The sequence below is a fragment of the Alligator sinensis genome, unplaced genomic scaffold (genome assembly GCF_000455745.1).
Source record: "Alligator sinensis unplaced genomic scaffold, ASM45574v1 scaffold38_1, whole genome shotgun sequence".
NCBI lineage: Eukaryota > Metazoa > Chordata > Crocodylia > Alligatoridae > Alligator > Alligator sinensis.
The window spans coordinates 1124820-1137761 of NW_005842179.1; the positions used below are offsets into that span (position 1 = coordinate 1124820).

The 12942-nt window shown below is 44.0% G+C and overlaps 1 protein-coding gene and 1 long non-coding RNA gene across 5 annotated transcripts in view; one reads left to right on the top strand and one right to left on the bottom strand.

The window, feature by feature from the left end:
• LOC102376702 (dermatan-sulfate epimerase) overlaps positions 1-12942 on the bottom strand; it is a 350602-nt gene that overhangs the window by 104531 nt on the left and 233129 nt on the right. For all 4 annotated transcript variants that reach the window (XM_025207040.1, XM_025207039.1, XM_025207041.1 and 1 more), the window contains one exon: positions 7720-7885. In XM_025207040.1, coding sequence (XP_025062825.1) covers positions 7720-7885 — 166 coding nt within the window. The remainder of the gene's footprint in view (positions 1-7719; positions 7886-12942) is intronic.
• Positions 1-12942, top strand: part of LOC112550690 — a 22777-nt gene that overhangs the window by 9651 nt on the left and 184 nt on the right. The window contains exon 3 of the long non-coding RNA XR_003094647.1: positions 9137-9442. This is a non-coding gene — a long non-coding RNA (uncharacterized LOC112550690). The remainder of the gene's footprint in view (positions 1-9136; positions 9443-12942) is intronic.

Below are 12942 nucleotides of genomic sequence, written 5' to 3' on the forward strand. Positions count from 1 at the left end.
CCATAACACTTTGGGCCTCACAGCCAAGCAGCGTGCGCCCTCGCATTTACCTTGTCAAATGATGGCTTCACAGCCTGTGCTAACTGCGCCCTCTTCTAGAGGGAACCGGCCAGGCGCAAAATCATAATTTTTCTTTCCCTCCATTCTAATGTTTCCAAGAGGCTCTGCGCAGCTCGCGCAGCCTCACACCCACGCTGTTGGAATCTTTCACGTCTTCTAACTCCTTACTCAGCTGGGTGACCTTTTCCCAGAGCTAGGCATTCTCTTCGGCCCATAACCGCAGGCAAGTGGCCAGCAGCCACGAGAGACACCCCTTCTTGGGCTTACCCCGGGCAGCAGCAGCAAACCTAGCCTAATGATCGGGTATGGTTCCTGGGTCACTCTAGGCAGGCCTCAACCTATCCTTATCCCACCCGGGATTCTCTGTTCCTGTTATTTTTTTAAGCAAAGCTATTAACAGGGCCCACCCAACTCCCTCCATTCTGACCTTTCTCTCCGGACTAGAGCCTCTTAATCCTGTTCGTGACGCTAATTTATGTTTTAGCTGCCTGCAGAGGGTTTGGGATTGTGTGTGATTGGGGGTAGAAAGGTAAGAAAGGTTTATTGACTCAATAAACACACAACTATACGTAAATAATAATGCTACAATGACAGAAAATAATAATTTGTGTTGGCAACTTATTGGCAGTCTCTTTTGATGCCTGATGTACGACAAGGTTTTTTTTGCAAAGCTTAGCAAAGTTAGGCATCTTTGACTAGTGCTGTTTAAGGGGTACTGGGAAGGACACTGGTATTTAGTTTTTGGGCTCCTTGAAATTTACGGGCCCACTAAATTTAGGTTAGCAGCTAATTTTAAATTAGGAGCTTCTTTTATACAGCCATATCTTTCTTCTAAAAGATTTCCGGATGTGCCAGCCAGTTCATAACTTTTAAGCTATGCTAATAACTTACAGCTATTTAATTTTTTTAAATTTTAAACTGTCCTTAAACTAATCAATAGCAGTACAAGCCTTGCATTTTTTTAATAAGGTTAATTTTTTATTACGTCACAGGACCTACTACTTCAAGGCTTTGTTAAATTTACTAGGCCTTACTACATCTTTAACTTTAATTAGGCTTTTAACAACAACATATAGCTTGATATTTAAACAAATAACAAAAAAAGTCTAATCTTTATAAAGCCTTTAACAAGCACTTTTATCACACAGACAATTTTTAACTGTCACAGTATGAAGGTCCTTCTTTGGATTGCTTAGAACCATGGGTTCTAAACTTCTTTGGTAGGTGAGCCACCGATTAAGCTCTATGCCCTTCCCAAGTGCCAATCTATCCTCCCCCTGCCCCTGCTTGATGTGCCACTCTGTTCTCTGTTTCTCTGCTCTCTTTTCCTTGCCTGGTCTGCTGCTCTGCTTTCTGCTTTTTGTCCTCCCTGGCCACCCCCATTTTAGAATATTTTTATTAGCATTTTCTTTTGCAGTCCTCTGCAGCAATTGCAATACAGATAAACTTGACTGTTTTATATTTGCTAGCTTGGGTACTTCTAGCAGTTCATCTGTAGGAGCATGGAGCTCAGCATGGGCTAGAAAATTGAAGCTGGGTAAATACTCTGGGCCTCATCACATGGGACACTTGGCTAATGTTTTATTTAGATCATAGTAAGCATTACTGTGTTGTACTAAAAGTTAGATCATGTTCTGAGCAGCCATACAGTAATGTTTACTAACACAGTAATGATTTCTAACACAATCTCTTAAACACAGCTTGCTGATTGTTGGTCGCAGCTCTGACACCACACTGGAACTGGTTCAAAACTGGTGTGGTGCTGGAGCTGGACTGACAATGGAGGCTTGGTGCAGCAGAGAAGTCCAAGCAGATGTCAGGGTTGTGTGAGGACCACATATTGCTCATATTATCTCTGTGGAGAAGCCAAACGATGGCTGAGCACGTGTTACTTAATATGATTTGGAGATACTCCAAGTCCAAAAAGGTGCAACTTTGCTATGATAAGATTGAACTCAGCACATATTTTACTGCTTGAATGCAAAGTCACTCACATTTTAAGTGCAGTTAACACTTTCTTAGGTGATTACATCACACGGATCTCTGTTTGTGCTGCCACCAGTACTTAAACTAGCTTAAAGCTCAAAGCTAACTCAGGAAGCAGCATTCACAGCAGTGACTGCTGTATAAATCTATATCTAGATTACAAAGTTCTTGAGGCAATTGGGCAGGACTCATGCGTTATATTGTCATATATAATATTGACTGGAAGAGAAAACTCCAACGTACATTAGTTTCATATAATTGGTTAAGAATTTTTTCTTGCTTGAACTTCCAAAACAAATGCAGCAGAGCCATATCTTATAATCTCAGCTGATGTCTGTCAAGGCTAGGTGAACCAGGGACTTACAGGCTACCTACAAATATTCTATAATCAAGTCTGCTCTGTGTTCTACTTAGAGCGCTTCAGCATCGCTTGACCATCACATGTATTAAACCTCCACATTTCAAAATGGCCACAGAGGCGCTTTATCTAAACATTGTCAATTGAGTTTTAGATAAGCCGTCCTACAGCCATTTTGAAACACATGGGGAGTTAATACATGTGACAGTGAGCTGTTTTAATTAGAACGGCTGTCTGAGAACTGCTCTAATTAGAATGCCCACCCCAACACTCTCAAACACATGTACAGGCAGCCACAGAGCTTGTCCTAAAGGTAATCAGACACAGCACTCTAATGGAATCAGAAGGTCTTAAATTTAAAATAATAATGGACTTCAGGGTTAGGGACAAAAATTTAAAAAGCCTGAGCCTGAATTGATTCAACCTTTGCAGGTTAGTCTAAGCTGGCTAGGCAAAATCAGTTTTGGAACCAGACAGACATCCCAAATATGCAGGCACATGCCTGCAGTGGCTCAGGCTTGAAGCCAGAGGGCACTTGAGCAGCCCTCCCTTCCCTTGCACAGCGCTGAGCTGAGTCGGGTGTGGCCAGGCCCAGGCAAGATGCTATGATTAGGGAGGGGTTCCCCCCCTCCTGAACAGCCCAGCAGGGAATGTTTATCACCCCTAACTCAGTGTTTATCACCCCCTTAAGAAAACAACAGAGGGACATTACCAGCTATCTGTTGATTCTGCCTTTGTCCCATATGCCACAGCTCAGAGGTAGCCAGCATGTGGTCTGCTAATACCGAGAAGTGTCTGTGTAGGATGGGGGGAATGCCTACTTAGCAGAGAGTCGGGGGGAGAGGGGGAGCAGCAGGCAGGCAGACGCCTGCAGAGACTACCAGAGTTGCAGCCAGGGAGCAGAGGGGAGGGGCCAGCCCTGCTGTGGAGCAGAGAGCCCCACCCAACCCAGAGAGCATGCCAGGATGCTGGGGGATCTGATTTAATTGAAACCAGCAAGGGGTCTGGGACAAACATTGCATAAACTGGTTTGAGTCAAATCAGTTAAGTCTGATACTACAATCAACCAGGTTTATCTCAAACCAGTTTCAGCCATTCTCAAACTGGTTTATGTGCACTGAACATCTGTGATGTTACAGGTTTAAACTAGTTTCTGATCACTTAAATCAGTTTATGTGTAATGTCTGTCCCTAGCCTAAAAAAGAATGGTCTAAAAGAACTGCCTCTAAAAAGAAATGTCTCTAAAAGAACATCATTATAAATTTTTAAAGATTGGATTTGATAAATCCTCTGAACTCTACAGCAGAAATTACATCTTAACCTCGAAAAGGCAAGCAACTTTTTTGGGTGATATCTTGTATAGGAGCAACTGAATAGTAGGGAGACTGCAGACAAGTTTTTGTGTAAACGTACCTTGCCTCAAGTCTGGGTACATGACAAGCAGAAGATTCCAGACTCCAATGCTGAGTCAATTAAGGGAAGATTCTAGAATTCAATTTTTACAATAATACAACTTACAAAAAGGTTCTTGGCTAAAATTGATAACTGCAGTTGGATATGTAAACTGATTTAAAAAAGATAATGTCAACTCAAACTGAGATATTTTTGGTAGAGGTGCACCAATACACTGGTCCGATATCAGATTGTTACCGATATAAAGAAAATTTGCTATATCGGATATCGGCCTGATGGGGCCAATAATTTGGCCGATAAATATTCATGCTGTGCACAGCCGCAGTGCAGCACTCAGGGAGCGAAGAGCAGAGCCGGCAGTGTGGAGAGCTGCCTCCGGCTGTTAAGTCTGATGTGGTGAAAGGGGAGGGTGGAGGGAAGGGGCATGGAGGGGCATATTAATGCCCCCTGTGGTGAGGGAGAGGGAAGGGGCAGGTGCTGCCTAGGTGGGGCCGGGGGGGGGGCACGACTCGTGGTGGGGAGAGGTGGCTCTCACCACTGCTTGCACCCCAGAAGAGCACTGGGGGGGGGCGTGTGACCCCCAGATCTGCACAGGGTGTGGCGGGCTGCAGCCGGGGCTCCACAGGGCTCTTCTCAGCAGGGGCTGGGCTCAGAGTAGGGACTGGTGAAGCCGGGAGGATGCTGCATCCACCCCAAATTTCACTGCCGCTCCGTTCCCAGTGCCGCAGCTAACAACAGCCCCGCGCAGCCCCAACCCTTCCCAGTGTGTGGGTGGAGTTGGGGTATTTAGCCGGGCTGTGGCAAGCAGCTGGTGGTTCATAGTTTCATAGTTTCAGGGTCGGAAGGGACCTAATAGATCTTCTAGCCCGACCCCCCGCCAGGGCGGGAGAACAACCCCAAAAAACAAACAAACAAACAAACAAACAAACAAAACCACTCACCCTAAAAACAAAAACGGGACTCAAATGAGTCCAGCCAGGTAAGTATCCAGCCTCTTCTTAAAGATCCCCAGGGTAGGGGCCAGCACCACCTCCCTTGGAAGTTGGTTCCAGCTCCTAGCCGCCCTGACTGTGAAGTAGTTTTTTCGGATGTCCAATCTGTACCTCCTCTCCATCAACTTGTGCCCATTATTCCTTGTTATGCCAGCAGGGGCTAGGGGAAACAGCGTCTCCCCCCAACCCTTCTGGTTCCCCCTAGTGAGTTTATAGATGGTCACCAGGTCCCCCCTCAGCCTTCTCTTGTGGAGGCTGAATAGGTTCAGGTCCCGCAGTCTCTCACTGTAGGGTCTGCCCTGTTGTCCCCGGATCATGCGGGTGGCCCTCCTCTGGACCCTCTCCATGTTGTCCACATCCCTCCTGAAATGGGGCGCACAGAACTGGACACAATACTCCAGCTGCGGCCTGACCAGCGTCGCATAGAGGGGGAGGATCACCTCCCTGGCTCTACTCGAGATGCACCTGTGGATGCACGACAAGGTCCGGTTAGCCCTGCCAACCATGACCTCGCATTGTCGGCCCATGTTCATCTTGGAGTCAATAATGACACCAAGATCCCTTTCCACCTCCGTGCTCTCAAGTAGGGAGCTCCCCATCGTATAAGTGTGCTGCTGGTTCCTACTACCCAAGTGCAGCACCCTGCACTTGTCCGTATTCTGACACTTGGAGTGGTGGCAAAATTTGGGGTGGATGCAGCATCCTGCCAGTGCCCACTCCAAGCTCAAGAAGAGCCCCACGTAGCCCCACCCCATGCAGTTCCGGAAGGCACAACCCCCATGCCCTCCCGGGATGCAAGCAGTAGTAGGAGTTGCCTCCCCCCCCCCCACCAAGCTGTGGCTCCACCCTCCCAGCCCTGCCCTTGCCCCCTCCCTCACTGTGGGGGCATTTATCTGCCTCCCCCACACTCCTTCCCTCCTCCCTCCCCTTTCACCACACCAGACTTACCAGCTGGAGGCACCTGTATTGGAAATTGGATCGGTATCGGCTGATATGCCTCTTTAAATATCGGCTATCGGTATCAACCCCCAAAATCTCTATCAGTGCACCCCTCATTTTTGATGTTCTGTAAAAAAGACTACTTAGTTTGGGTTTTACTTTCCTAGTTTAGTGCTGCACTGAAAAGAGGAGCAACAAAATACTTTACAGCACCGAATCTTCTGCTGCCGCAGGCCAGAGGAGTGGTGTTGGGTCAGTCTGTGGGTCCGATTCCACACCATCCTGATCTGGCTGTGTGCCTCCTCAATCTGGCCACATGACAGCCTGCCATCTTGATCTGACCACACACTGCTCACCTACTCAATCCAGTCATGTGCTGCCTGCCACTCTGATCCAGCCCCATGCAGCCTACCTACTGCATCCAGCAGCACGTGGGAGCTAACTGGCATGCAGGGCCATGCTATCTGGTCCTCTGGGCTTCCCATGGGTCCAGAAATTTGGCAGCAATTAATGGTGCTACCACTCCCCTGCTGCCAAATTTCTGGACCCATGGGAAGCCAGATGGGCAAATACAATGCACATCTTTAAGAAAGGGAAGAACGAGGAACCAGGGTCAGGCTCACCTCGGACCCTGGAAAAATCATGGAGCAGTTCCTCAGGGAATCCATTTCTAAGCACTTGGAGGAGAAGAAAGTCATCAGGATGAGTCAGCATGGATTCACCAAGAACAAGTCATGCCTGACCATGCCTTCTATGATGAGATAACTGGCTCTGTGGATGTGGGGAAAGCAGTGGACATATGTAACAGGGCCATCCTGGGGACAAGTACATCACTGGCTCTCCCCCTGTCTAGTCAGTCCACCCTCACTCTCCTGCCATGCCTTTGATGTTACCACAAATTGATACTTACATGTGGGAGGCTGCCCATTTGTTGCCCTGATGGGCAAAACACATGGCTCTGAACCTCCCCTAATACCATGTCCCATGCCTTGCACATAGCATCCAAAATTGGCTACAACTCCTCCTGCTCCTTTGCTGGGCCACACTTGGCCTCTGGCCCAAACATGGCCTCAGTCCCCACTCTGGGGGGCTTCGCCTCCTGGCCTCTTCGCTGGGCCACACTATTCTGCCTCTCCCTGGGTCACTCTCTCTCCAGTCAGGCCCTACTCTGTGCAGCTGTTTGGGTCCCACCCAGGTTTTACTCTGCACAGGCCTTCAGGCCCCTTCCTTCAACTCCAGCCCTACTCGATGCAGCCCTTTGGGTCCCCCTCAGGCCCTACTCTGCACAGCCCTTCAGGATCACTCTGCCCCACACTAGGTCACACTCCTGCTCCTGCTCTGGGGCCTTACTTTGGGTCTTACACCTCTCAGGCTGAATGTACAGGAGAGTGCTCATTAACTGTATATCTGTCCAATCCACAACCCCACCTCTCCCTACCCCCACAACCAGGGATGGAGTGGAGAGCAAAGATACAAGACCAAGCCACCTCCTGGCATGCCCCTGGATGAAAAACATGCTGCTTCTTGCCACTGCAGTGACTTTGAAGCATTTTGACAGGAGGCATGGGGGAGAGGGGGAGAAGGGCTGTACATTTGTCCATGAAATAGCCCGAAGTGTTCTAAATTTGAAGTACTTCAAATGTACGTGTGTCCGTGGCCTAGGAAGAGCTTGTTCATAATCAAAAAATAGATTAAAACCTGAGCTCCAATTCCACTAGAAGAGGATCTAATAAGCACTGGAATATTTAAAAGAAACTACAAACGAACAAACAAACAAACTGATTAACCCCATGACTTATGCAAGAATAAATTATAGGTAATTAGTAGCAACTAGTCATTTCTTGGTAAGTGATATCAGAATGTGTTTTGGATGAGTCTGGAGACAGGCAGTCTCCGAAGACAGTATTTATAACATGACAAAATTACTTTGGACATTTCACATATTCACTAATAAAAAAAAGTCCTTCTTACCTGCTATTGCTTCAATACTTGGGATTGCAATAGTGCTATAAGTACTAATGCATTGGCAACACCATGTCTGAACTAGGGTTTCTTCTGTACTTTCCAATCCTGAGATATCCACAAAGTAAGAGCCCCACTGTTTAGAGTCAGAATTAGGAGCTTTGGGATGATGTCCCTGAAATTAAAAAAAAAATGTAACTACAAAGAAAATATTGTCTTCCTTCTTCCTTATGAAAACATTATTTTATTTTATTTTAAGAGGCTTTGTAATGATTGACTGATTCAATAAAAGTATGATGTAACATGACTTAAAAAATAAAAATATGAAGCAAGACCGAAAAAATCCACTAAACCTTTTTTCTTTATTATTATCTGTGACACAGAACTATTCTTTACTATTACTCTATTTCTTTACTATCTGTGGTTTTATCTTTTTTTCCACCTCTGAAAAATGTTCTTCTGTTTGTTTTTCCATCTAAATTATTATGTGTACTTCAGCTGCTTTTATTTGCTGGACCCTGAGTACTCATAATACAGGACTGTAAACTGAGCTGCAGTTCTCCCTTTCCTCACTTCAGGAAAGAGAATATGCTGAATAGCTGATGAAGTAACCGTGGAGAAAATATTACTTTATCTAACTGCCTTCAGCATCCCTTCACTTCTTAGCTGAGAGGTGAGAGAGAGCTGTGGTTCATATAACAGGCTCATGGGACATATTCAGATATCTTAGCAAAGAGGAAGAAAGTGACATTTCTGATATTAGGGGATTTATTACAGCTTAAATAAGATCTTAATTTGTGTAAGAGAGGAGGTGCTTGGTAAAGGAGTGTTTGCAATTTGCTTTACAGTTTATCTTGAAAGTTGCTCTATACTGTCCAGAGTAGTGAAACATAAAAAGTTCCAGGAGGCTTCCACAATGATACAAAAATTTAAAATATAAATTGCAAACCATACTGCAGAAAATCTTCAGAAGTCATCTGTGTGCAAAGGAGGAGAGGGGAGGAACAACCCTAGCTGCTTCTTGCCTGCTTCTCACATCAGAGCTCCTGGTGTGAGAAGCAGGCACAGGGAATGCTGCCCCCTGCCTACTTCCCCTTGCCCCTCACAGCTGAGTGAGCCAAGATTGCAAGCTTGGCACTCAGCCCAGCAAGAATTTCAGATAAATTTTTAATGGTAGAAAGGAATGCCTGTCCTTGGCATATATTAGTAAAAAGAGCATATACAGACAACATTGGGTTAGATTCTGTCCTAGGCTAAGATGTGCTTGACATCAGGCAGCTAACTGAAGATCCCTGACTCCAAAGACACATCTGCTCCAGCTGTGGTCCTCAAGATGGAAAGAAGGTGGCAATCTTTCTACTAGAGGCTGCTGGACCTGACTTTACCCACTTTATTCCAGTTGAGATCTCTCTCTTTCTCTTTGCAGGGGGAATGTTTGCATCAAATGAACAATACAAGAGAAGACTGCAAAGGAGAACTGGCTGTACATTTAGTAAAAGGTCATTAGCTCATTATGAATGTGACCAAAAATTGGATTACATGCCAGACTGAATAGCTGCAACAAGAATTCATCAGTCTGCAAATCGTCTATTACAGAATAAAATGAGAAGGGAGCTGAGCTACAGTTTTTGTCAACTTTATAAACAACTACAGAAAAAAAGGGCATAAACAGCCAGAGAGAAGACACGACAAGATGAAAAAATCAAACTGAAAAAAGAAATCATTTGAAAAGGTGAAAAGCAGTCTTTACATGGCTTGCATAGCTGCTTATATATTTAAGCAGTGCTTTTTTCCAGCTGTATCAGTTTCATGGTTAAAGCAATGAGACCCATTGTCTGCAACCTTGCCTTTTAGCCAGTCATAGGGCCTGATCCCACTAACATTTAGTTCTGAACATCATTTTTACTATTACAATAGCCCCATGACTACAAAGTAGGACAGGCAATGTGTATATCAGAAGTGTAGTAATATTGAACTGGCAAAGCAATCCCCTTTGTTGGTGTACCTATAATGTTGAAGCTGTGCTCCATACCAATAGAGTGAAACCATTACCATCATGCCCTAAAAGAGAAAGGAAGGTATACAGTTTTGCCTGCATAACTGTATCTATGCTCACTAGGGCTAGGTACAGACATTCAAAAAGCCCAAGGCAAAATGGATCTAAGTTACATGCTTGTCTGTAAGTGGTACAGTTCAGATCAGTAGTGAAGAGAACATACATTTGCCAAAGGGGGATGGGAGGAGGGAGTGTGCCAAATCTTAGACCAGGGTCCACCATTTTTAAAACAGTCTGCGTGTGCTGAACTTCTGTTCTGTTATGGGTATAGACCAGTTTTCTATCACTTATACCAGTAAAAGTGTATATGCCAATGTCAGTCAGAGATCATACTTCTTCAAACTCCTAAACAACATCTGTGTGATGTTAGTTGGTTGGCCTCTGCATAAAACAAAGGGGCAGATCCTCAGAAATTGTCAGATCATTACTGAAATAAGTGTCAGGGGGGACTGAGTGCTTGCAGGATCAGGTGTATATCACAAACATACAAAGGGATCAGCAGGACATTACAATCTGCATGTCACCTTTAAATGGACACAGTTTTCCAGACACTTAGCAGCAATGTTGCACTTGCTGTTGTGAGTGGTCTTACTGGAAGCATGTAGATGTGACCTTGTGGAGGGTGGAGCTGAGCATGTAAGAGGGAGGAAGATACAGGGAGAGGTGAAACAGCCAGGGTTTGTGCCCTGAGTGAACCCTGCAGAAAAGCATGGCAGGGGTGTAGTTTTGTTCTGAGAGCAGCAGGAGCAGTGCATGGAGAGCAGGAGCTGAGTGGGGAGGAGGCACAAGAGTCTTACCCATGCTGGGAACTCCAAAACAGTCCTTGGTTGTGCAGCTGCTGCTACATGCGCTGCCCACCGTGGCTCTTGCTCTTCACGCAGCAGCACCCATGTGACCATGCACCTGCCGCTGCTGATATAAGAACAATACTGTAGGGCTGCTCTTGCTGCTGGGGATGGATTCTGTGGGGGTAGGGGACAATTCTTACACCTTTCTAGCTTGGCACTTGGGGTAGGTTGGTTGCCTACCCTTACTTACGATACTGGAAATAGGGCTTTGCCTGAAGTGAGTAGGCCTGTTCTTGGCCTTGTAGGCTGATTAGAGCAAGAAAAGCAGCAGTTGGATAGGAGAAAAGGAAACACAGAAGCTTAGGGGAAAATCCCATAATGTTGTGTAAATAGTATCCATAATAATTAAATGTGTGCAAGATAAAGAATGTCATTCAATTGAAAAAAAAAGCTAACTTTGTGCTAATACAGTGGTTTTTTTGCAAGGATTTCACGTTGCCTTACAGACATTAACTTATTTTGCTTCACAACATCCCAAATGGGTTGTTAATGGAAGTAGTATTGCAGACAAATAATGATTAGCTGGTTTGTCTAAGGACACTCAGCAGGAGTTTTGGGAATAAAACCAAAGGGACATGACTTCCTGCCTCAACTAACTTGTAGACAATACATTGTAACATGAGTGCTTCTAAGATCCCTTGTGCAGCAGAAATGAACCATACCTTCCAGCAATTTCTTAGATTTTCACTGAATTAATTAGTGCATTAGCATTTTAACATAGAGAATAACTGCTCAGTATTCACTGCTCTCAATTTTTTTGGATGAATTCCAATTATTTAAAGAATTTTCATTCATAAAATTCTTTCATATTTTTTAAACAGAGAGGAAAAAAACAAAGAACCAAAAAATTAAACCCTCAAATCCACTCCCTAAATCCAGGGAGATTCCAATTTTACACAATGCTTATTTCCAATGTGCTGTAATTGACTGGAGAGCTGATTTTTTTTATGAGGAATGCTTACAGCTTACTACTTTAATGATAATTTAGTTATGACTCACACACTTGAAAGAACTACAACTATTACTATAGTGTCACAGTTGCAGATCTGGTTTGCATCATGGATTTAGTTGCAGGCAAAAATGACTAATGAAAATGCAAGTTATTAACTGCTGAGCTTGTGAGTGCCAGTTTTTGTTACTTCTCACCCCCCTTTTGCTCTTTTAATGATGAAACATTAAGTGTATAGATCTGGAAACAATATATTGCTTATACTATTTGTATCTCCTTTCATAAAGAAGTGCTTGCAGCTGGTAAACCGGAAGTAAATACATTTTTATACGTTTAATAAAATCATTAGGTCTTAGAGAGATGGAATGAACTTGTGTTAAATCTTTGTATAGGATGCAGTATATACAAAATAATAGCATTTTGGCACTTCCCCAAAATACTATTATTAAGCCACCAGTTGTTTGTGCCTAATTTTTATACAACCTGGCATTGTTCCTGTGCTTTGAATCTGCTTTTTTTTCCACCTTCCATTTTTAAAATTAATAGACAAGTTCAACATGGAATCTCTTTGAACTAGTCTTGTTCGGTTAGTGGCATCCAGTCAACTGCAGAGATATGAATATGATCTGTTATGCAGGCCCCTATGAACAGCATGGTAACAAAATAACAATGCTGACCTGCCACTGCCCCTCTCAGTTCTGATTCCTTTAATCAATACAATTCATTTCCCCTTTGCTTGCTTGATGTCTCTAGCAGTGGACATAAACTGAAAGCAGGTTATGAGCAGCAGAGATGGCATCTGATTGGGACACTGTGATCGCAGTACTGCACTCTTAGCAAGACATCAATTTCTTATCTAAAAATCTGTTTCCTGCTTGGTAAATGCAGCCACACATTTACTGTGGCATCTTGTGATGAACAAACCGGATGTTTTGCAACTAGATAAAAGTAAATTATCATAGCTAGAAGTCTAATTCAAGAATATTTTGCAAAGTTACGAGAACATACAGGAAGAGGGACTATACATAAGCAGTAACTTTGGCTTAATATCTTTGATTCATCAAAGCTATGTATTTAATACATGTGAAACATGTTTGAATTCTAGACATTTCCATTTAGTGAGCCATTGCTGTCTGTTTGACTTTTGACAAATGAAAACAAAATCCCACAAACATTAATTTTAAACATTAGGGCAATCAGAGGTTCCATGAAGGTAATGCATAGAAATAGTGCAGAGGAGTGGGTAATATGATGTTATTGATATAATTTTAACTCACTCATATTTCACTCACTCATATCGGTTAACTCATTTTTCTAACCCCAATAAATAGACCAATCTACACATTTCTTATGTTTTACTGAGTTATTTTTTCCTGCTG